Genomic DNA, 23,419 nt, shown 5'->3' with positions numbered 1-23,419 from the left:
TTTCTCTTCTTGCAGTGGTGGTTGAAGTGACGGGTCATGCCCATGTTCTTCTGGCTGCATTTGAAAAGGTAAGTTAGTTCTTTTTTCCTCATGTCCTTGTATATATAATGTTTCCATGGGCCATTAGTTTGTATTTATGTAACACTTAGCACAATGGAGTCCTGGCCCATGACTGGGGTTCCTGAGTGCCGTTGTAGTACAAATAATTGCTTGCAGCAGCTCCTGTATAGCCTGTAATTATCATTTGTACCTGAGCTGGTCACTCAGCTAATTGTAGCTGGTGTTTCCTGTATGTGAGGAGAGGGCATGCCTCAGTGGCTGTGATGTTTCAGGGTGGAAGGTGTTGACCATGGCTGCTATGGTGCAGTTTTCCAGTGCCTCGTGATCTCTTTGCAGAACCGGATCTGCTGTGTCCAGACCCTGCTGCACCATTGTTTGGCCTTAGTTTACACGTAGGACCAAGCCCTTTTAAAGAATTAGGATACATCCTGCATAAAGACTTGGAGCTTCACTGCTTTTCGGTGGCATGTTTGATGTAGCTGACCACTGCCTATGTGGTAAGGCTAAGCCAAGCTGTATGCACAAGCCTTGATCACCAAATCTCTTCCCATGACACTGAAAATGGTTGCAAGATCCATAACTGCACCGTGTTGTGTCTGGTTGTGGTAATACTGCAGACACATAACCTGGGCAAGTGATACTTGTAGTGACATGCTAAGATGAGGTAAGAGATGCTGAAGCAGAGCTGGGCATGTAGAGGGGAGCAGCATCAATGCTGTGCTGTTAGAAATTCCCCACTTCCAGGCTGGCATGTGGCTGACTTCTGTTTCTCAATCTGCTCGGTTCCTGCCGTATCCCTGAGCATGTTGCCAGGTCTTATTCTGTTCCTCCTAGGTGGATAATGTGGATGGTGACGAGCTGAGTCAGAGGGCATGGGAGGAAGCACAATCAGTCCTAAAAAAGCCCTGTGGCTGGAAGGTGCTCAAAGTGTTCTAGGTTGCTTTTTTGTTAGACTTCGTGTGTGAAGAAAATTAATTTTCCTGTGTTAGAAAGGCTGCTCTGAGCACTGGCTCTGCAGGTAATTTTATTCCTGGCAACTAGAGATTTGTCAGAAATGAGATGGGCAGCTGCAGCACCCGTGGGACTAGGGCAGGGATGTTATTCTTCTAGTTTTGTCCTCCGGCTGATCTGGAAAAATGAAACACGCTGGAATCCCTCAGTCATTGTTCAGCAGCACCTGGGAGAGAGGACAAGGTGGGCAGCGGGTCCTTGGGGAAGGATATAGTGTTTGGAGCCCATCTGTCATCTTGATGGGAGAGTACTGTAGGTGGAGACCCACTAGCCTTGCAGAATGGTTGTTCAGCCATTTCTGAGGAGAGAAAAATAGATGAGGCCACCAGCTTTCTGCATGTTACAGCCTGATTTTGAAGTATTTTACACACGTTTGCCTTCCTGATCTGTGCCCCCCTGGCTATTGCCTTCATAGCTTTTTGGTTGTAGCCAGGGTCAGATTAGGCTTTGGATCTGATGATGTGAATATGATTTTTACATACAAACCAATGTGTCTAGTTGCTGTTTTCCAAGTATCTGAACATAGTGCTGTTGCAGTAAGCCCAGCCTCTGTGATCAGGGAGCAGAGCTCTCACTTGCAGCTGGATTTGTCCCAGCTTCCTGTTCTAGCAATCTATGGCCAGCACTTTATAGAAAGTAGGAAAGTACACACATATTGGGAATGTATTAGCATGAGGGCAGAAGTGAAGCTTTGGAAATTTCTCTTGCATGAGGTTGGAAAGTGGCTTGAACTGCTCCAGCTTTGGAAGCAGGATTTCAAGCATTGTAGGTAAATTCCATCTACTACGCAGAACCTCTGAGCTGTCTAGATGCACAAAGGTGATGGCAGAAGCTCCCATAATGTTCAGACAGCTGAACAAGGTATGCAGCAAAACTGGGAGTCAACTAAAGCTGGTCAGACCATTCCATCAATGTTGGATTATGTCCCATGTCCAGGTCTGAGCTCAAGGATTGGTGAGAGGGAGATGCTGTCTGGTGGGGCCACATCTTACGTCTCATCTTCCAGTGAATGCTTAAACAAGATTAAAATCTTATTTTTTTAATAAGAAGTCACAGGACAAAGTGCTTGCTGAGTTCTTTCTGCTCGCTGTTTGATTAAAATGTATTCCCTATCCTTAGAATAATTGCAGCTTTTGAAGTGTAGGCCCATAAATCCAGGGGAGGTCCTTGGTAATACGCACTGCTGCTGATCATCACAGCACGCTCAGAGGACAGACAGACCAGCAGGCCTTGGCAACTTGCTATTTATATGTATCTCTAAGGCAGAATAGTAACCTTGATGCTACGTGTAGTCTGGCCTTGCAGCTCTTCCAAAGGTAGAAACTTGGCACTTTGCATTTGCTTGGCAAATAGGACTGGTCTGTCTTCTGGTGCAATGTTGTTGTCTGTACCTTCTGAAACTCCTGCAGCAAACAGATGCACATCTGCAACTGTTCACAGCAGCAGGGCCTGCTTCTTTCAGTTTAGTTGGCCCTTCTGGATGATGGAGAAAATAGATATAAACATGCTATTCCTGTTAGTAGTTCTGACACCAGGTATGTAGAAAACTTCTAGCGGTGCGTGCTGCCACACAGCATCCGGTGTGCCAGGGGATTTTTGTGTGGGCTCCGAACCCACTTCAGCCAGGTTTAACTTGAGCCAAGTCGGTCTGGCTCTGCACTGGAGCAGACGAGGAGCACTCCGATACCCTGTTCCACTAACTCTGCTGGGAATGATTGTTATTCATGCTGTCCTGGTTTTACATATGCCACCCACTCCGTAGCTAGCAGACACCAACTCTGATCATGACTCTGTTTTAATTGTACATTTCAGCTATTTAATGAATTTCTTTTTTTTCCTGCTAGCATGTTGATGGCAGTTTTTCCGTGAAGCCATTAAAACAGAAGCAGATTGTAAGTACTGTGTTTCCTGTTTACTGCTTGATTAAAGACATTTGCTGGTGTCCCCCAGGTGCCCGACTGTGCCCCGTGGGAAGCTTTGGTGTTAGTTCACTCACTCTCACCTTGTTAGCTCAGATATCACAAGTAAAGGCAGTGAGCTGCTGGCAGCCCTTGACATTGCGTTGGTTGTTGCACAGCCAGATGTGGGTTGGGGGAACAAATATGGCAGCGTGGGATTGGCAGAGCAACGGTGCAGGTCTCTGCTCCTCTGTATAGATCCAGTCTTTCCTATACATTCCTGCCTAGCTGACATTTGGCACTTGAATACAAAACTGGCAAGGTGCAGTACTGATGCTTCCATGTCTGTATAGGTGTAAATAAATTAGGTTTGCATAAATAAGCTTAAGTGCTGTATGTGTTAAGTAGTGTGAAGCACATCTGTTCATTGACACTGCCTAATCTCCTTGCGTTCTGTGTTTTCTGGTGTGGAAGGATATCTTTGCAGACTCCCAGTGTCCTACCTGGAGGCTGAAAACTGTTAGCTCTGTGTGTGTGTGTGTTAAGATACTAGGGAATCATCATCTCCCTGCACAAGCTTCCTTGTGCCCATGGTGTCTTTGGAGTAGCCACAGGGACTGAGACCTTTTGGCTCATCTTGCCTGTCCCCTGTGAGTATTTTGGTACTTGAGCAGTCACAAACATGGTCTTGCTTTGAAGCTGTTGTTTATGTACCAGACTACACATGTTACGAAGGGAAGGAAAGAAGGGAGATGAGCAAACAGGGAAACATCAGGGATCTGTACCCCTTTTACCCCATCCTGGTGTGGTGTGATGCACAGAAGCTGTGTAGTGCCTTGTCAAGACTGAAATTGCAGCCAGTCTTGCAAATAGAGAAATACATAAGCAACTGCAAACTGCTAAGATTGCCAAGGATTTCAGCTTCTGAAAGAAAATGTGGCAGTGATCCTGCTTCAAGGATCAGCTTGAAATGTCTTGGAGAAAGAGATGACATTTTGGTGGTCGATCGCTTCACTTTTAGGTTTGTGTTGTGTTTCTGCTTTGAAAGTGACTTCAGCTGCTCACGATTGATAGCTAGGGTTTTCTGATCTGAATTTAAAAGCCTGTTACTACCAAGAAGATCATTAAATGCCTTGATTAGACACTTCTTGCTTGTAATGACGTTCCTTCCAGTCCCCAGGTCAGAAAAGAGCCACTAAACAGTGTCAGTTAATGGTATATCAAAACTGCATTCAGTAATTCACTATCCGCTTCACCTGTGCTGTGCAGACACTCACGGCTTGTCCTTCAGACTTGCTCATGCCTACTGAGCAATATTAGCCCTTACTGCCAGAGCTTTATCCTGGTGCTGGTGGTGAGTTACTTGCTGCCCCAGCCTGACGTGTGTTTTGAGCCCTGCATGTCCCAGACTGACCTGCTCTCCCCCTCCCTTCCTTGGTGCTTCACTTGGCTGTATTGCAGCATGATCTCCTGGCCAGCTGATTGATCTGGGTCCCACAAGTATTTTTGATAGAGGCAGAGACTGTTTCGGAAGGGCGTCTATCGAGTTGTGTGAAGGCAGGTTTGTAGTGGGAACATGCCTCTGAAGGGGTGAGCTTGTGTGCTGTGCTGGAAGAGGCTGCCAGAGCGAGCAGTGTGATGCCACTGGTGCCTCTTTCTCACATATTCTTCTGATCAGAGAAGAGCATTTGTGAGCTGATGAAAAGCTGCTCATTTGTCTTGCTTGTGGGTTTTGGGGGGAATTTTTTTTAATTATTACTTTTTAAAAACAACTGCTTTTTTTTAAAACAAAACAAAACAACAAAAAACAACACTTTTTTAAAAAAAAAAAAAACGGTGAACTCTGAGTTGGTGTTGAGTTACTGTACACACCAGTGCAGTGTGTGTACCATCCTCCATTTAGCGCTCCGGACTCCCCAAATGGAGGGCTGTCTTGCTGGAAGTGCTCTCCAGGGACGTTCCCACCCTACCACAGTATGGTTAGCAGACTCCTGCAGTGAAACAGTGTGTGCTTGTCTGTCTTTACTGGCAGAGCGTGTAACCTTCCCACTCAGTGTTTGGTTGTGGGTAGGGTTTTTTTTTTTTTTTATTGGCAGTTTGTAAAATGTAACGCTTTTATGTTCTCTCCTATGGCTTTTAAAATAGAAGGAAGCTCTTGCTAGAAGAACACGCAGTACCACTGAAACTGAGATAGCATCTGCACCCATAAGAGCATAGAGCAGAGGTATAGAGTGTATGTCTGGAGTAAACCATCTGTCTCACATTGTACATTCTTCCCCATCACTGCTTTTCTTTTGCCTTCCCCTCCTTGCCATTGCCAGGATTGCCGGGTACCTTTTGTGCGCATCGATCTCTAAAGCTCTTTGGGAGCAGGAAGCAGCAGCTAATGAGCTGAACTGCTTTGTTCTCTCAGCTGAGATCAGTTATAATATGTGTACCAAGCTGTTTAAAGAAATTCAGCATGGATGAATACAAGCAGATGGATCAGTAGAAAAACATGACCTGGACTTGGCTGGTGGCTCCTGTGTGCATCAGCTGAGGCTGTATATAGCCACAGAAGCCTTTGGAAGGATTGGGTGGTGCGGGATGGGTAGGAGAAGCGTGATGGTGAAGGACTGCATTGTGTACAATTACCTACTTCTTTGGTACTCCTGCTCTTTGAAACCTAGAGATCTTTCTAATAAGTGCCGTGTTGCACTGCTCACCCTTTTCCTACTGGGACCTGAGCTTCTCAGGGTTTTGAGAGGCAAGCAGTTAAAACGAACGCAGACACCTGCAGAGGCTTTGGTCTCTTCCTTCCTGATCTCTTCTTTGTTTTGAGCTGTCCACTTCTGCACTCACTGTCGCTCATCATGATCCTCTGAAGAGTCGGGATGCTGTAACAAGACTCTCTTTGAAATGTAAGGTTACAAAAGGACATCTCCCACATAATTGTTCCCAAACTTTCTGGGTGAGTTGTGAGCCGCTGCAGAGGATTTTTTGCTCAGCAATCCAATAGCTGACCTCATTGCCATGAAATGCAGGCCTAGAACAGATTGTCTGTAAGCTGCATGCCGAGTTAAACGGGGAGACTCTGGAATTAGTTTGTTAAAGCTGCTGCGTTCCAGCTCAGAGCATTTCTGAACTGGGAAATGGGCTGGATATAGCTAGCTCCTGCCTGCATCTTGACATGTGACGTCTTCTGCAGCACTGAAATCCCATGGCAAAGCCACTTCTCTTCTGAGCACCTGGCTTGACAAAAGGAGAGGAAAGAGGCCAGTTACACATGGAAATGCCAAAAGCCCTGGAATTGATGAACTGCTGAAGCACTGGGGTCTTGGTGGCTTCGCTTCGCTGTATGGTGTTACTGGAGATGGCAGGAAAGCGTTTCCTTCCCCTGTATGCGAGATGTGTCAGTTTGATACCTTGCAACCCCTTCGCCGTTTTACCTGTGGCGGGATTTTATTCAGAGGAACACACCCTGCTCTGGGGAAGCTGCTGTGTAGCACCAAATCTTGGGGGACTGGTATCTTTGTGCATCCTTGTAGAGGCTGCTTCTCACAGCTGTAAGGGTTCTTGTGCTGTACTTGCTGGCTAAGCTAGGGAACAGGGGCAAACACCCCACAGGGCAGGGGGGGCTTGCCTTGCTGGGACTTGAACCATCACTCTTACTTGCCTCAGTGGTTTAATTCAGCTGCTCGAGGGAGTTTGCAAGCAGCTGCCAGCATTTGCATAAAGGCATGGCTTGGAGGAATTCGTCCCAGGTTTGAGGCTATAAGCAGTTTCCACCTGTGCCTTGAGCACTTTCTGCCACCATACACCCCAATTTAGAGATGCTGCCAAGGGCCTGGGGATGGTAATAAATGACATTGCACTAATGTAGGGTTGTCCCTCAGGTGCTTCTCATGCTAAGGGAGATGGTTTGTCTGTCTTCCGTAGCTTGACCTTATGCTCCCAGGTGATGAACAGGGAAGTAATGTGCAGCCACTGATGTGCCAGTGACAAGCTGTTGGCAGAGCACCTCTACTGAGGTTACAAAAATGGGTGGAATTTCATCATGGTTAAAGTTAAGCCGTACTTCACAGAAGGAGAAGACTGTGGAAGGCTCATTGCCTCTGGCTTATTTGAGCTGTGGGTGCACGTTCCCTCTTGATCTCTGAGACAATCAGAGTACTTGGGTTTTAGATGATTTTGATAGTGACCAAAGTGTCCGGTTGGGCTCCCTGCTCAGACCAGACAGGGGCACCACTTTCTGAGCAAGGAGACTCATTCTCCCAGCTATCCTTTGTGATATTTGTTTCTGGGAACTCTTTTATGTAGCTATAGTGGAGCTGGCTTTTGTGGGTGTAACATGGACATTTTAACACGGGGAGGGGAGGTGATCATAAAACATCAATGACAGAGCAGCTGGCACTCTGACTGTTGTCTTTTTCCCTAGGTTGACCGGGTGAGCTATCTGCTTCAGGAGATCTATGGCATCGAGAATAAAAACAACCAAGAGACCAAGGTAAAGGTGCTGATGAGGCTCCTGCTGCCTGAGCTGTGGGTTTCTAGCCTGTACCTTCTGCTTTTGAGCTTAACTATGGGGCTTGGCAGAACAACGTGGAGGTGCTTGCCAGAATGACTGTCAAGTCTGTGTCATTCCTGTAGGCACTGAAGAAGCCCAGGGATGACAGGTCTTCAGTGTTGTAAGGCCCAAACAGTCAGTGGAGCTGTGCTGAGATCATTTTAGATAGCATGAGACTCCTGAAGATGTTCCCTGGGGCTGCAATTGCTGCGAGAGAAAGGGCATACTAGTGCCCTGTGGGTGTTTCAAAGCACTGATTTTTAGGGCTTCTAGAGCATCTCTGCAGTCAAAGTAGTCGTGCCTTGTGTCTGAGCTTTGCTTCTGTGGCTCCTTCATGTTCTCCTGTTAAGGGGGGAGCCTGCATGTTCATGTAGCAGGGAGCTGAGCTCTCTGGGGCTTGCCTGAAGAGCAGCCTGCATTCCCCAGGAAGAGGGAGGACAGCATCACTAAGGGATGTATCTGCAGATGCTGTAACCAGAAACATTGCCCATCTTTAGGCAGGAGCTTCTACTGAATCCCAGCTTGCTGCACAGCTTCATGCAGATTACATGACTGCTTTAGTCTTGCTTTAGTCTTATGTAGAGCTGCCCTTTGCTGCCACCTGGGCTGCAGTGTGCCAAGTGCTGGCCTCAGGATCAGACCTCTCTAGCATGCGTAGTGCCTGATTTGCAAACAGAGAAGTAGCCACAGAGCAAGAGAAGCAGGATTTCTTCTCCAAGCAATGCAGTGTCCTGCCCAAAGCATCCTGTGATCTCTATCTGCCTGTGCCAACAGGTAGCACCTGAAGAGGGAAGAGGGAGAAGTCTTTCCAAAGATTTTTCTTGCACAGGATCTCTTTAAGAGGATTGAAGGTTTCTGTTTGGGTCCTCCAGGATCTCGTGATGATTCCCTTGATCCAGCAATCACATGTTTGTGGCCCACCAGACAAGTGGCCTGTGGCCATTTTTGTTTTTCCTAGTATACTTAGAAAACAATATGAATGTGAAAGCAAAAAGTCTCCCCTCTCTACCTCCCAAAATAGATGAGGAGTGCACGTGACGAGGCAGACAGGATTGCAGCCCCATAGTCAGGAGGCTGGATTGGATGTGGCAGCAGCGGATGCTGTATATTGCTGTTTACACCAAAGTTGCCCGTGATCTAGTATGTGTTAGCCCTGGTGACCGTGGGGAGCATCATGAAGTGGGATCTGACGAAGGTGGAGTGTGGCCCATGCTGGGTCACCAGTCTGGTGGGCTCAGGCATAACTTCTGTGGCGTTGGTGGGGAGACTGTGGGGTTCTCTGGTATCAGTGAAGAGAGCTCTTGTGGTTGGAGGGTGGGTTTCTCCTCCCAGCAACAGCTTGCTTGGTGTCTGTAATCCCAAGGCTGTGGGGCTCTGAGTGACTGAAAGACTAATGTGATGCACGTTCACGTTGAGTGGGTTCACACCAACCTTTTTACCAGGGTAGCTGTGAGCGGCTGAGCGTCCCAGGCTGGTTCTCTTGTAGCTGCATCAAAGTTTCCTCCATCACTTGTTCAGAGGACCTGTGGAAACTGGACTAGACATGGCTGGAGTGCCTCCTTCTGTCCAGCCTGGGAGCAGCTTGACCTGCTGCCTGCCACAGTCAGCAAGTAGCTCCTTTTGAGGCAGAAAGGCTGGGCTGCCAAAGACCCTGCTTCCCTGCTGACCTGGGAGCCACCAGGCTGGCAGGCAGGAGCTTGTTCTTGGTCCCCCTCAGCCAGGGGGGGCTCCCCCCTGCACACAGCCTAGCTCTGGGGAAGAACAGCTATGCCATGAATTCACGGGATGGTGCTCTGGCCTCTGGCCTTTAGTGAGCTCAGAGCAGAGCCCCGAGAGGAAGGAGTGTCCGTAGCAGGGCTGTGTGGGCTGGAGCTTGCTCTGCTTGAGAAACTCCTGCTGACAGCTGAGAAAAGATGCCAGCTCCCTCAAAGACTTTTAGGTGGGAAATTTCCCCAGGCTTCAGAGTCCCTTGGCAGTTCGGCGTGGCCCTTACCATTCACATGCCAACGTCTTGTCTCTCATTGCAGCCCTCAGATGATGAGAACAGCGACAACAGCAATGAGTGTGTGGTTTGCCTGTCTGACCTCCGTGACACCCTCATTCTGCCCTGCAGACACCTCTGTCTGTGCAATTCCTGTGCCGACACCCTGCGCTACCAGGCCAACAACTGCCCCATCTGCAGGCTGCGTGAGTATGTGCCCAGGAAACAAGGGCATCTTTCTCCCTCCTAAGCTCCTGTTAAGTTCAGTACAGGCTCTGAGAGGGAGCATGTATTTTATCTAGCCCACCCCAAGGCTCAGCATCGAACATGCTGCTGCTCACACTGGCATCTGGAGATTCCTAGCACCTAAAATAACTGTCCTTGAACAGGGAAGGAGGAGAGCACATGGGAGAATGGCCCTTTGTCCAGTGCCTCCCTCGTCACTTGCCCTCTCCCTGGGATGGATGTGAAGGTGCAGGTGCTCTGAGCTGCGCAGTGTAGGCAGTTCTTGTGTTTTGGTGTAGATGATGGAATATCCCCCAAAGGAGGGGATGTAGAAGCTTTATCCTGAGAGTATGTGGCCGAGACAGCAGCCAGCCCCACCAGAGGTCTGTCCAAGTACTTTGCATGAATTTTTTTTCCCTCTGACAAACTTATTTTGACTTCACCTGGGAGGCAGAGATGAGATAACAGTCAATTTGGAGCCCTTTGCTTTGCCAGGAGAGTTAGGAGGATCTGCTTAACCCCTGCATTGCTCAGCTCCCAAAAGATGGAAAAAATGAAATATCCGTTCTGATGCTCAGGCAACACTTGCTGAATTCCACGTCTTTTCTCAAAAGCACAGAGGCATAAAAGTCTCTGATGAAAATGCCTGCATTTTTGCTGGAATAGACAGATCATGTGTTTTACCCTGTGCTCGATCTCTCAGGTATTTGATCATTTCTAACTGATACTTCTCAGGAAAAGAAAAAAGAGCCTAAGACAGATGTTTGGCCTGAGAAATGAAGTCTAAACAGTTCAAATTTGGCAAAGATGCAGTAACCAAAACCTCTTGTCAGAGGAAATGCCAGACAGCTTTGACCATAAGTTGCACTTAAAACACAGGAACAGCATTATCTCATCTGCCTGCTGTAGCGGAGTAGGTTGTATTTGTTTGGAAAGTGCCCCTGTGTCAGACTTCCTGGGAATCTGCTCCTGGGGAGTGCAGAGGCAGCAAGGATAGATTTGCACCTCTGTCCTCTGGCTCTAGGCTGATCTTGCAGGCGGCTCGGTGCAACAAGAACTAGGGAGGTGCCTGGGCTTTTCTTTATGTACAAGCAAGTTGTTACAGCTGCGTCAGAACAGATGTCTGGCTCATTCATATGTGCCCTTGGCACAGAGTAACTAACAGTATTAAAGATCTGCAGATAGAAAGTGGGACTGTGGGCAGGGAGTGGAGATCAAAGCTGTTGTGGTGGGAGGACCAAGGGATGGCTGTGCTGAAGACAGGAGTATAGCCACTAACCCTCTGGCTGGGTTCGCAGCTATTGCAGAGCCTCTCACCACCGTAGCACTGGCTGGTGGTGAGCAGCCGATGGCAGGCACGATGCTTCCAGCACCAGCTGGACCCCAGCGCTGAGACTCATGGGGTCTGAATGAACCCAGAGTGGTTTTTCATAAGCCCTCCCCACCCTGCCCAATCCTGTAGCTTGAGCTCAGCCTTGGGCAGTGCACCGTATGTTTTTCTTGCGGTGTTGTACGGTATCAGGCCTGAAGCACCTCTATAGGTGACTGTAGTGGGGCAGGCAGTGCCAGTTCTCCGCAAGGGCTGCATGTACCCAGAGGTTTTTGGCTAGCAGATCTCTTCCCTGTCTAGGTCAGTTGACTAGAAGCCAGATCACAGCGCTTGGCTTTGGTGTGCTCCTCCACGGCCCCGCTCCCCATGCACACAGGGAGCTCCCCCATGCCAACGGTGTGTCTGTGGCAAGCTGAGGAGCTCTGGCATGGCCTCGTCCCGCTTGGCCATGCGGTCACCTGCCTGCTGTTCTTTCCTAGCCTTCCGTGCCCTGCTGCAGATCCGGGCCGTGAGGAAGAAGCCGGGGGCTCTGTCGCCGGTGTCGTTCAGCCCTGTCTTGGCACAGAGTGTTGACCATGACGAGCACTCTGTAAGTACCTTGCAACCCCATGTACAGAGCCTGGGCGCTGGGCTCAGCTGGAGCAGGCAGCCTGTGCATGCACGGGTTGCTCAGCCTGATGGCTGGTGTCCCTCCAACCTCAGGAGGTGCACTCAGGCCTTGGAGCAAGCAAGGTCTTCCTGAGCAGTGCAGCCTCTCTTGCCAACCCCACTAGACAACCAGGATCTCTCCTCTTGTGTATTAGTAATACAACTGGTTTTAGCCAAGTGTCCTCCTGACTTTTGGAGGAAACAAATCCACAGAAACCTCAGTCTGGTTTCTCAGGACCTGTCCCAGCGGAAAAGTGGCAGACTCTGGGCATGACAGGGTGGGAGTTGGGAAAAATGGGGCGGGTGGGTAACAGTTTGACTTGCAGGCACATCTGTGTGGCAGCGCGATCTGATGAAATGCCCTTGGCATCGGGGTTCCCAGCATGGTGGCAGAAAGGCCTCTTTGTGCCAGCCTTCCTGAGCAATCAGGGTCTCGGCAGGCAGCTGAGGAAGCGTGGGATGGAAAGTGTGGTGCTGGTGGCCTCGGGGCCTGGTCACACGTCACCGATGCGGTGAGGGCAGCAGCTCACTGCCTGAGCAGTGCTGTTGCACAGCTGGCTCCAGTGAGACACATGAGATCAGGGTGAGGCGAGAGAGATCCGCATCTAGGTCATCTTACAGACTTTCATGGAACAGAAAGATATCGTCACAGAAAAAGCCTGCTTTTATCCTTCTATCTTCTGCAGCATTGTAGCTCTGCTGCCTTCACCTGGGGCTAAGACATAGGGCAGGGGAGAAACCCCGAGGGTTGTTGTGGAGCAGAGCGTGGTGTGTAGAGGAAGCAGGTGCTGTCACCTGGAGCGAGGTGAGGAGATGGTGTGTGTCTCTTCATGTCACTAACCTCAAGAAACAACTTCTTTAAACCATGGTTTTCTCTTGACAGTGTCCCTTTAAACCCCTTAAAGTGACCACTGTCTCCCTACCCAGCAGGAAACCTAAAAGAGAAACAGTAAGTGGACTTGGTTGTATTTGCTCCTACGGCTGTTCTTTGCCAGCGGTGTCACTAGCACGTGGAAGTGTTACACATGTGAGGGCTTGCTAACACGCTGGGCTTGACTTGTGCCCCTGCACAGGCTGCGACACTCCACGTACTGCCTCCACATTAGTGGTGAGACACTCCCACCCTGCACGGACAATCACTTACCTTCCTGGTCTGTGTGTGGAGGAACAAGGAAAATGGAAGCAGCTTGCCACAGGGGTCTGACACTGACTCTCAGGGGCTGTCCCCAGGGCCTGAACCTGCCAGCTTTATAGTTGCTGGCCAAGGTGTTTTTGTAGATTTGTAGGACTGTGGGCAAGCTGCTGTCCCCTTGGCTCACCCAGAAGCTTCCTTGCACTTGTCTCATCGCCTTGGCAGTTTGGCATGGGCACATCTTGTTGTGGTTTTCACCCTTGTGCTGGGATGTAGAGGTAGACAATTAGGCACAGTTGGACCAGGTCTTGCAGTCAGGAACACTGGCTGCAGTGGGCTGTTTTGCTTTTACAGAAACAGGAAGGATGGAGCTTGTTTTGTTGAGGACTCTCTGAGTTGATGTGAGAGTGTGTGACTGGAATGCTGTGCTGGGGACAGCATGAATGGCAATCATGGGGGACCAGGAGCTGGCAAGGGGAAAGGTGAGGGAGGCCCCCAGGCCAGGAAGGGTCTGCTTGTGCCCTCTTTGTGTACTCCCATCAAAAGGAGCTACAGCTGTCATTGGTATCAAGGAGGCTGCAGTTTTCTTTTACTCAAGCCAGCCTAGATGCTCAGCCTTACAAGGAGTGTGGCTCGTTGTGCTCGTCAGCTCTGGAGAAAACCTGAGGCTGGGTTCAGGTAATGAGGTTATTGCAAGCTTGGCATGACCCTGGCTCTCTGCAAGCCTCCTGCAGCAACTGGTAGTACTCCTGCTAGTGGTAACTGTCCCAGGAGAGAGCAGTGCCTTTTTGAAAGCTCAGTAATTTGCAGCGAGGGTAATGTAGCCATTGGCTGAGAAATCCTCCTCCAGCCTCTGAGCTGTGCCGCAGAACCTGAGCTTTCACCACAGCGAACCAAAATGAGCAGCCTTTGAACCCTCAGGCCTTAATCTACACAGCCAGGAGAAAATGTCCCGAGCATGAGCCAGGGAGTTTTGTCCCCCTGACTTTTCTGTCCGCAAAATAGCACCTCTGAGCTGCTGTCTGGAAATTAAATGTTTTTGTGGAGACGGCTTTTGGCCCCACTGCCTACAGGTGGCAGCAACTGTGAACTGATTCCTTCTGCAGCTGACTTGGTTATCTTGCAATCACCAGCTGTGGTCTTCAGCACAAGCTCGTAACCATCACAAGACCAATACTTAGGGCATGTGAGTTGATGCTTGGACCCCAGGTGCCACTCGTTCTTTCCTCCCCATCAGATCTAGCTCTTTCTGTGACCACAGGTGAGTCAGTTCAGCAATCAGCTCACACCAAATTGATGGCTGTGTTGGAACAGGTTGCTGGGCAGGCTCGTCTGCAGCTGTGCGATTGGGAGATGAGGCACAGAGAAGCTACAGGAGTTCGTGGCCAGGCTTTGCAATGACACACCATCTTAGGTACAAGATAGAACCACCTCCCTGAGGATACAGGGCTGAAACAGCTCAATTTAATATAAGCCTGGACTGCTGCAGTCTTGCCTCTTTGTTTGCAGTGGGCTGGGCTGAACTGAGCTGCCTGTGGCCTACTGGGTTGCAGTATAAACCCCATTTGTCTCTGTATCCACAGGATCTTTATGATCAGGAGGATTTTTGGAGTTAAAACAGTGTTGGTTTAATGGCTTTGCAAAGGGTCCCTTTGACTGGTAGCTTAGGGAGTTACAGAGGGACTGGGAATTGGTGCAGTTTTGCCTTCCTCCCTTACGGGGTCAGTGGTTCTGGGATCCTTTTCCTACCTTTTAGCAGAGGTGACTGTGCAGAGAGCCAGCGTTAGCATCTGAGAGGACCGAGACCATGGGAGAAGTGGAAGTGGTGTAGGCTCCGAGGACCAGCTCTCAGTTGGTGCGCACATACTCCCCTCCTTTGACTCTCTCTTAGTAACACTGGTAGTGCTGTGAAACAGCTGCATGGAACAGGGCTGGAAGCACAAGTGGGGTGCTTAGTGAGCTGGAGGGGCCTCTGAACCATTGGAGGAACTTCTAGGAGAAAAAAATCCAAACGTACTTTGTAGCTGCTTTGTTAAGAACCTGCCTTCTCGCTCTCCTTGCCCTTGAAAGTACGGCAGAGGGGGTGCCCAGCCATGTTCCAGCTTGCTGAGATGCCCAGTCTGTGTCTCAAGCATTGCTCTGAAAACTCGCCTGGGTATCGTCAGCGTTACAGCCCAAAGGGGGATGTGTGGCTCTTGCAGGGGAAGGAGGCTGAGCCTCTCTGGGGAGGTGGCCGTGGGGATGGGCTGCCTGGGAGCGCAGCGTGGGAACTGCAGGGCTGGGTTACAGCGGGGTCTCCCTTTTCTAGGGGAGCTTCCAGCCTGGAAGAGGGTTTCTTAATGTGCCCCTCTCTCTCTCGCCCACAGAGCTCTGACAACATCCCTCCGGGCTACGAGCCCATTTCCTTGCTGGAAGCGCTGAACGGCCTCCGCTCTGTTTCCCCCTCCATCCCGTCAGCTCCTCTGTATGACGAAATCAACTACTCTGGTGTGGTGGATGGGATGCCACCTGCGAGCCGACCGCTTGTTGGGATGGACAGAGCTGTGGAGAGCAGCCACCAAAAGGGCAAGCGGAGCAAGTCTCCAGATAGGTCAGCATGGGGACAGAGGGGTCCACTCCTCTTGCAAGCTCTGAGGGCCTGGGGCCAGGCACACTGGGAACCAGGAGAGGGCTGTGGCTGGTCCCATCACTGGTAGCACTGCTAACTCAGAACTTTAGGAGGCCAGCAGGTACTCGTGCCAGTGAGAGAATTGGGACATCACCCCTGTGTTCAACCTGAGGTCACCCGCTTATGTCTCCCAAGGGCTGGCTTTGTCACCAAAAGAAAGAGGATTTTTAACAAGGAGAATTTGATCCAGACTTTGGATGGAAATATCTCCTTTCCAATGCAGTTGGCCCCTCAATTTGCATTTGACATCCAAACCTTGTTGGATTTCAGCTTTCCATGGAGTTCCCCAGGAGCAAAAGAATGGGGAGAGAAGTGACCTGAATTTCAGAGCACAAAATGCTGAATGAGATCCTGCAGTTGTTGTCTGAGGCCTCCTCTATTGGCCTTCTGAGGGAGGATATAAGTGTGGACGCTGTTGAGTGGGCAGGTGCCCTTCACGTGTCCCTTGCAGGGTCGTACAGGTGGGATCAGACTGGGTTTGTTCCTGGCACTCCTCACTGTGCTCCATTCCAAATTTCTCCCTGGGAAGGGAGCCCTGGAGGCGTGAGGAGCAGGGTGGGACCTGGGCCTCTTGCTTTCCATGCGAAGGCAGATCTGTCTGAGTTGCGTTACTGTGCTGGAGCTCTGCACCGCTTGGCTCTGTCCCAGAAACTCGGCTGCTGCCGTTCTCAGTGCAGCTGATTCTGGAGGGCCCTGGTGAACTTAGCTCAACAGTTTGAGCTCCTGCTCGTGCGTGTTGGCTTTTGCTGCTGGTGGAGGGACAGGGCAGGGGTGGTGAAAACTTGAGCTGCTGCCACCGAATCCACCGGGGCCTGCAGTGCTGGCTGTGCTGCGGCTCCCTGCAAATTCAGTTTCTCTTGCTGCAGCACACTACGGTCTCCTTCGTCCCCAATCCACGAGGAGGATGAGGAGAAGCTCTCTGAGGACTCTGACTCACAGCCGGCACTGAGCGGGGGTGAGCTGGTCCTGAGGGAGACCAGCTCTCCAGAAGTAAGTCTGGGCTCTGCTGGGAGAGCTGCTCTGAGCCAGAGCTTTTCTGGGAGGCTTCTTCTGGGACACAGGAGGTGCCTTCTGAAGGGCCACCGCTTCCTCAGTGATAGGGTAAAGATGAGCTTGTTAACAAGAGTAGCCTGGAGCCAACAGTCTTGGCTGCCTTTATTTACCTGTAGGGCTCTATGGTGAAGGATGGAGCCATTCCCTGTGCCCTCAACATCTCTTTGGGAGCTGGGGCATTGGAAAGCTCCTCGGCTGGAGTCAGAGCAGACCTTCCCCCGGTATCCTGGGCAAGCCTGGCAGTGTTTGGGGCAGGGGTGGGACCTGGGCCTTGCTGGGCTTCCAGCACCCACTGCTGCCGTTGCCTGTAAAACCCCTCCATCCCGGCCCGTGGTGCCACAGCACTGGTGGGTACCCCCTTGCTCCCTCCCTGGGTCCAGTCCTGGCCCTGAGTGCAGCTCTTTGAAAGAAGCCAGAGTGGGAGACAAGCTCAGCAAAGGCCTCCAGGCCGCAGAAGTAACCTGTGCTGTTCCTCCTTACAGAGCGTGGCAGGGGAAGAGATCGAGGAGGGCTCGTCCCTGCAGCAGGGTGAGTGCACTCAGCTGTGGGGGCACCCAGACCTCACCTTGGTGTCCCGCTCCGCTGTGCTGGGACGGAACAGCTGGGGAATGGACATAACGAGTTCAGAAACCCCCAGCCCCTGAAATCCCATCTCTGAGCTGCTGTGCTTTTTCTACACACGTAGAGCTCTCTGCGCTGTGGTCTGCCTCCTTGGCACAGCTTGGGGGGGGGGGGGGGGCGGGGAGATGGCTGCGCGCACCAGTGCGGTCCCGGTGAGAGGGTGGCTGCAGTACTGGTCACGCAGGATGTGCCCCACGGCTTTGCGATGGGACTCTGGTGCTCAGCCAGCGTCCAGAAGGCACGAGGACGGGTTGGGAGGGGAGCGCTGGGTGCGTTTTGGGGCACGAGCCTGTGTGTGAGCAGAGCTGGCCCTTCGGTGCTGTGACCTGGGCCGGCTTGACCGGCTCTCCCGAGACCTCTGCGGGGCTGGGGGGCCCGGGGAGCTTCTTCACCTGGAAGATCTCCTGGCCTCGTGCCCCTGCAGAGCTGGTCTGGGGCCTGAGGGGCTGTGCTCTCGGCTGGTTCTAGGTAGCCGCCCGCCCTCCGTCGAGGACGTCCTGCAGGACGGCGGCTGCGGCGAGCGCAGGAGCCTGACGCAGTCGGAGAGTGACCCCCCCGTAGACGTCTACCTGCCAGGTAATGGCCGGTCCGAGGGGCCGGGGGGGGTGGTTTGTGGGCTCCGTGCCTGACTGCGGGCAGCCCCCTGCAGCCGGGGCAGTGTGCGGCCGCCTTGCGCTGGGACGGGAAGGCACATGCCCGGAGCACGGGCTCCCCGCTTCCTCCCAGCGGGCAGGACAAGCTGTGGGTGAGGGGGGCTAACGCAGAGGTAACTTGCCCCCCGCCCCTTTCTCTCCTCCTCCCTCACCCTTTTGTCTCTGTCCTTCCCCTCCTTTCTCCTCTCCGGGCTGCAGCCACTCGATGGCACGGTTTGTGTGATGGTGGCCCCCAACCCGCGCTCCTGCTTTCGGCCGAGGGAGGGGAACCATCTGGGCCGGCTTCTGGGGGACCGAGCCAGCGCGGGGGGCAGTGGGCACCCCTCTGCTGTGGGGCAGTGTCACGGGGAGGGCTGCGGGGTGCCGTGCTTCGCTGGCCTCGCCCCTGACTTGTTGTTGCAGCCTGTTTTCTTCCGTAGAGTCGCAGTCTGTTCTGAGTACCTCTCTAATGTCTCCTTCCCTCTCTGTCTGCCTTCCTCCCTCCTGTCTTGGGCAGCACTGGGTCCCGATTCCTGCTCTATTGGTATAGAGGAGTAAGCTGGTACGTCTTCTCATTCTTCTTGCGCATCGCTGTTGGGGGGGGGGACAGCAGGGACCCCTCCTGGGCAGGCCGGCAGCCGGGTGAGAGCAGGGACGGGACTGATGCTGGCCAGCGGGGCAGGGAAGGAGGCGGCAGCAAACCAACCGGGCTGCGCTGCTGGCTCTGTCCTGCTCCATTCCCGGTCCTGGCACCAGCATCCCCCCACCCCGCGGGGGTCCCTGACTGCCAGGATCCCAGGCAGGGCAGCAGAAACCCCTGCCCTCTCCGCCGGCTTCTGCTGGCCTCCCGGGTGAGGGCTCTGCTGCCTCGTGGGCACCGTGAACATCCAGGTCCCTGCTGGCTTCTCCCAGGCTGGTGGCCGATGCTGTGTCCCCACAGCGTCCCACCCCTGGCGCTTGCCGAACCCGCGTCTTCACGGGGGCAGAGGGGATGGAGCTCCTGGGCTCCAGCCCTGTCTCGGGGCAGGGGTGGGGTGGTGGGGGTGATGCTCTTCTCAGCCCATGCCTGGGCTCCCCAGGGCTGAGCACCCCGCGTGGGCTCTCGGTCCCACCCCGGGGTTGGTGTTCTCGGGCCTGAACCCCCTTTCTCCTCCCTCAGGCTCGTCCGACTTCACCAAGACGCTCCCCGGCCGCGGCACCGGCAGCCCCACGCAGCCCCTTCTCTTCGAGCAGACGCGGCTTCACCTGGAGGACGAGCAGAGCCTCTCGTGAGCGGGGCCGGAGCCGCGTGTCCCCGGTCCCGCGGGGCTGGCCCCTGCCCACCGGCCCGGGTGGGGCGGCCGGCACCGGCACGCTTTCGGCACAGCCCGGCTGGTGTTTTTTTTAAAGACGTGCATGTTTCCTGCCGGTGGTGAGGGGGTGGTGGGTAGGGGCTGGCGTCGTGTTTTTACGTGGGAGGTGTCTGTGTGGGGGGTGTGTGTGGGGGGGTGGGTTTGGGGTTAAAAGCAGCAGATGAAGGACACTACCCTTGTATATTTTGTACACACCGAGCACAGCCCTTTGCTGTCCCTCCCCCTGTACAGCGCAGCGGCTCCGTGGGGCGGGGCGCGGGGGGGGGGGGCTCAGCCCCGTCCCACCCCCTTCCACGTGTGACGGGGCTGACACACACACACACACCCCCACCCCCCCTGCGGAGCCCGGCGCTGCCCACGCCCTGTGCCTTGTTCTGCTTCTGCGGTGGGTCCTGGGGCGATCCTCCCCCCCCCTCCCCTTCTATGTTTCTAATAATAAACCCGTGGAGCAGCCACGCGAGTCCGTGTTTCGTGGGCGGGGGTCGGGCTCCACTCGGGGTGCGTGGCCGTGGGAGGGGGCGTGGTCAACCAGCGGAGGGGCGGAGCATCTGCCCTCACGGCCCCCCCCTCCCTCCCTCCCGGCACGCTCCTCGGCGCCCCCCTCCCCTCCCGCTTTGCTCTGATTGGTCGCGGGCTCGGCCGGCCCCCGCGCGGCTTTTCCCTAATATGGTGAGCGACGCGGGCAGCAGCGCCCGCTCCCATTGGTCGCCCGCCGCCGCCGGCCGCCCCGCCGCGCGCGGCTGCCGGGAGATTGGCGGGCGCCTCCGAGCGCCCATTGGCCCCGCGGCGCGCGGCGCGCCGCCACTGGCTGCCGCGGCGGGCGGTCCCCGCCCCCCCGGCCTCCGCGCCTGCGCCGAGCGGGCTTCCCGGGGCGGGCGGCGAGGCGATGGCGGCCATGGGCGCGATGGCGGCCATGGGCGCGCTGCCGGCGAGCGCGGGGGCGCTGCCGCCGCTGCCCACGCTGGGGGTGCCGGGCGTCCCCGAGCTGAAGCCGCTGACGCGGTACGAGGCGATGCGGCTGGGCCCGGGCTGGAGCCACTCGTGCCACGCCATGCTGTACGCGCCCAACCCGGGCATGCTGTTCGGCCGCATCCCGCTGCGCTACGCCGTGCTGGTGAGGGGGCGGGCGGGGGGCCGGGGGCCGGGGACCGCGGGCTCCGGGGGAGGCGGGCTGAGGGGCTGGCGGGTGGGCCCGGCGGCTCGGTAGTTCCCGTGCAGGGCGGTAGCGTCAGGCTTGGCCGAGGCGGGGCGGGGAGCAGCCCCCGACCCACCCACACCCCCCCCCCCCAACCCCACCCCGGGGCTGCGCGGCCGGGGCGGCTCCGCCTCGGCTCCCCGGCCCCGGGGCCGCGGCGAGGTCTCGGAGAACGGTGTCGGTGAACGGTCCTGGATGCGCTGGAGCTGGTAGGGCCGCGCCGGAGGCGGCCGGGAAGCCGCGGGCCTCCCCTCGCCCCCCCCCGCCCCGGGGGCTCCGCTGTGCCCCATTAACACCATCCGCCTCTATTGCAGATGCAGATGCGATTTGACGGACTACTGGGCTTTCCCGGGGGGTTCGTGGATCGCCGTTACTGGTCCCTGGAGGACGGTCTGAATCGGGTGCTGGGCTTGGGTTTGGGCTGTGTGCGCCTGACGGAAGCTGACTATCTGTGCTCGCACCTGACAGAGGGGCCACACCGCGTGGTAGCACACTTCTACGCCAGGCAGCTGACCCTGGAGGAGCTGCATACCATCGAGATCAGCGCGGTGCATTCCCGAGACCACGGGCTGGAGGTGGGACCCCAGGGAGGGGGTGTGTAGAGCTCTGAGCGTTAGCCGCAGGGAAGACGAAGCTTCCCTCCTAGGTCTGCCGGGCTGCCGTCTCCCGCAGCCCGGCGGGGGAATGCACCGCACGTAGAGCTACCGGCGGCGGGTGCCGCGCGCCGCCGGCGTTAGGAGGTCCGGCGGTTGCCAGGGGTCGGTGGTTGGGGCTGCGGAGCGTAGCGAGCTCGAGCTCCGGCCCTTCCCGGCGACCGCCCGCGTAGGCAAGAGCCCTATTGACCCGCTCAGCCTCAGGACGCGGGTGAGCTCCGTCTCGCATCTGGTGGGCACCTCCCCCCCGCCCTGGGCTGAGTTCACCTGGACCGGAGTCGCGACCCTCGGTGCGGTGATGTGTTGCTCTAACCCGAGTTCTCCCCAGCTCGCACGGAGGTGGTGCGGGAGGCAGCCTTCCTCCCGGGGAAGCTGGGTCCGGCTGATGCCCCCGGGGTAGAGCGCCAGAGCTAGGGTCTCCCCGCGCGCCCGCGGGGCGCTCGGCAGGTTTCGGCAGCTGTGCGAACGGAGGCAGTTGGCCCTGGGTTGTGGCGTGGTTGAGGGGGCCGTGCGGGTAAGCCGTGGTGCCCCCAGGCAGGGCAGGGTGCGGAGGGGGAAAACCAGGGCTCCCCGTAGCGGCCTGGGGCAGCGGGATCCCCTCCCGAAGGGGCAAGAGGGGGAACGGAGCCAGGGCTGGGCACAAGGAGCTGAGCAGGGGGAGCCGGGGCTCGGGGAGGGGCAGCGCAGGGGCTTCAGCCGGGTGAGGGCAGGCAGGAAAGGGCAGGCAGAGCCGGGGCAGGGGCAGGGGCTGGGGCGGGAGGGAGGGAGGGGCGGGATTGGCAGCCGGGGCAGGGCAGGCCTGGGCTGTGGGCTGGTGGGGTGCTGGGGCGAGGGTGTGGGGGCAGAGGGGGGGTGCGGGGGGGCTGGTGCTGCCGCGGCCCCTGCTGAGCTGCGCTCTGTGCTGTTGCAGGTGATGGGCATGGTCCGTGTCCCCCTCTACACCCAGAAGGACCGCATGGGCGGGCTGCCCAACTTCCTGGGCAACTCCTTCGTCGGAACCGCCAAATTCCAGCTGCTCTTTGCCCTGAAGATCCTGAATATGGTGCCGGAGGAGAAGCTGGCTGAGGCGGTGGCTGCCACGCAGAAGCCGAAGAAGCCGGCCATCGACCAGGCGGCAGGGGCAACGGGAAACCTGCCTGCCGCTAAGCCAGGGAACGAGCTGACGGCACCCGCTAAAACGGGCAACGAATTGGCAGACAGGGCAGAGAACCAGGCGGCTGCGCAGGCGGCGGCCGAGGCAGCGGAGCAGCCGGTGGCTGGGCTGCAGAGCGGGGCCGTGGCGGAGCAGCTGGCGGCCGCGCCGGTGGCTGAGGTGCTGGAGCAGCCGGCGGGGCTGGGGGCAAACGCTGTGGCGGAGCAGCCGGTGGCTGAGCCGATGGAGTGATGCTGCCACGTTTGCTCTTGATTAAAAGTGGGTGAGACTAGAGACTTTCTTCTAACTTTCCGACCCGTTGCTGGCCGCAGTTGCTGCCCACGCGATTCTGCTGCCCAGCTGGGAGGGGTTGGGTTTGTTTGAAGCAGGGGAAAGCTATGTATTTTTATGGCCATTAAACTCTAGCGAGCTTCCCAGATCAACCTGCACAGCCCCCTGCAGAGAGTTCATGTGCTTATGTGAGGGCGCCGAAGCCTTAGAATTACGTTGCGATTTCAGGGACGCACTGCTGCCGTCAGGTCCCCATTTAATTTTTAAGGAACAAAATGTCTTAGTTTTTCAATGCCCCCGTGTTGACTCGGACGTGGCTGTGTGTGCAGGGGGCACAGCCGAGGGACGGGGCTGCTGGCCAGGCACCTCTGCCAGCGTCGGAAGGGGCTCCCCTGCGCCGGCGGCGGTGCGGCCGCGCTCCCGCTCGGGGTGCCAGGGCGGTGGGGCGGGGTGGCGTGCCGTGAATTCCCTCTGGGGCCTGGGGGAGCGCTCGTCTGGGTTTCTACCTGGAGATCTTTGGGAGCAGGAAAGTGAAATAAATGGCTTTGCTGAACGCTTCGCAGTCGGCATCGTTCTTGACGGCTGGCGCAAAGCCTGCAGCCACCCCGAGCTTTGGGGGTGCCGGGGCTGGGGTAGCGCAGCACCTGGTGGTTCCCTCTGCCTCAGGGCTTTGCCCCCCGCCCTGTTCCTCGCCGGCGCGGGTTGGGGCAAGAAGCTGGAGGTGAAGGGCAGGGCCCAGAGCTGGGGGGAAGCTGGGGCAGAGGGGGCTGGCGGGGCGCGGGCTGGCTCAGGGTGCTGCACCGCCACCAACCAGCGTTAAGCTTTTGCTGGTGGGTTCCTCCAAAAGGGCTCGTGCAGCTCCTGGGCACCGGCTGTGCGTGAGCAGGCGCTTGGCCTCCGTAAGGCAGCTGCTGCTGGGGCAGCCGGTGAGGAGCCCGGAGCAGCAGCGAGGCTCTGCTCTCAGCGGGGGGAGGCATTTCAGCTGAGCCTC

The 23,419-nt window shown here is 55.6% G+C and overlaps 2 protein-coding genes across 8 annotated transcripts in view; both read left to right on the top strand.

Annotated features, from left to right (window-relative positions):
• The window catches only part of MGRN1 (mahogunin ring finger 1), a 55,372-nt gene extending 35,762 nt beyond the window's left edge, over positions 1-19,610 (top strand). The window contains exons 7-18 of one of the 5 annotated variants that reach the window (XM_042798638.1): positions 16-68; positions 2,916-2,963; positions 7,387-7,455; positions 9,543-9,702; positions 11,531-11,640; positions 12,583-12,648; positions 15,198-15,421; positions 16,366-16,489; positions 17,035-17,080; positions 17,642-17,749; positions 18,323-18,367; positions 18,965-19,075. In XM_042798638.1, the coding sequence (XP_042654572.1) occupies positions 16-68; positions 2,916-2,963; positions 7,387-7,455; positions 9,543-9,702; positions 11,531-11,640; positions 12,583-12,648; positions 15,198-15,421; positions 16,366-16,489; positions 17,035-17,080; positions 17,642-17,749; positions 18,323-18,363 (1,049 nt within the window). In that variant the 3' untranslated portion in view covers positions 18,364-18,367; positions 18,965-19,075. Of the gene's footprint in view, positions 1-15; positions 69-2,915; positions 2,964-7,386; positions 7,456-9,542; positions 9,703-11,530; positions 11,641-12,582; positions 12,649-15,197; positions 15,422-16,365; positions 16,490-17,034; positions 17,081-17,641; positions 17,750-18,322; positions 18,368-18,964 lie in introns of all 5 variants that reach the window. The other 4 variants (XM_042798639.1, XM_042798636.1, XM_042798640.1 and 1 more) reach the window with 4 other exon arrangements.
• Positions 19,611-20,005: 395 nt separating this feature from the next.
• NUDT16L1 (nudix hydrolase 16 like 1) lies at positions 20,006-22,981 on the top strand. Of its 3 annotated transcripts, XM_042798844.1 has the most exons (4): positions 20,021-20,271; positions 20,667-20,742; positions 20,821-20,927; positions 21,916-22,981. In XM_042798844.1, exons 1-4 carry the CDS (start codon positions 20,044-20,046, stop codon positions 22,387-22,389), a joined length of 885 nt encoding a protein of 294 aa, XP_042654778.1. In that variant the 5' UTR covers positions 20,021-20,043; the 3' UTR covers positions 22,390-22,981. The 3 variants fall into 3 exon arrangements, with proteins under 3 accessions (XP_042654777.1, XP_042654778.1, XP_042654779.1); XM_042798843.1 differs by having other exon boundaries at positions 20,006-20,271; positions 20,667-20,927; XM_042798845.1 differs by lacking the exons at positions 20,667-20,742; positions 20,821-20,927.
• The last annotated feature ends 438 nt before the right edge of the window (positions 22,982-23,419 follow it).

The sequence above is a fragment of the Tyto alba genome, unplaced genomic scaffold (assembly GCF_018691265.1).
Source record: "Tyto alba isolate M040663 unplaced genomic scaffold, T.alba_DEE_v4.0 Super-Scaffold_28, whole genome shotgun sequence".
In the NCBI taxonomy this organism is placed as follows: Eukaryota; Metazoa; Chordata; class Aves; order Strigiformes; family Tytonidae; genus Tyto; species Tyto alba.
The sequence above is the reverse complement of the archived record's forward strand: the minus strand, read 5'-3'. Positions and strand labels throughout refer to the sequence as shown.

What these genes read in the sequence shown, in the direction of transcription:
- NUDT16L1 (XM_042798843.1), top strand. Translation starts at nt 20,044, where the DNA reads ATGGCGGCCATGGGCGCGATGGCGGCCATGGGCGCGCTGCCGGCGAGC. An exon ending in CGCTGCGCTACGCCGTGCTG is followed by an intron (nt 20,272 to 20,666) that starts GTGAGGGGGCGG and finishes CCTCTATTGCAG; the next exon opens with ATGCAGATGCGATTTGACGG. An exon ending in CCCGAGACCACGGGCTGGAG is followed by an intron (nt 20,928 to 21,915) that starts GTGGGACCCCAG and finishes GTGCTGTTGCAG; the next exon opens with GTGATGGGCATGGTCCGTGT.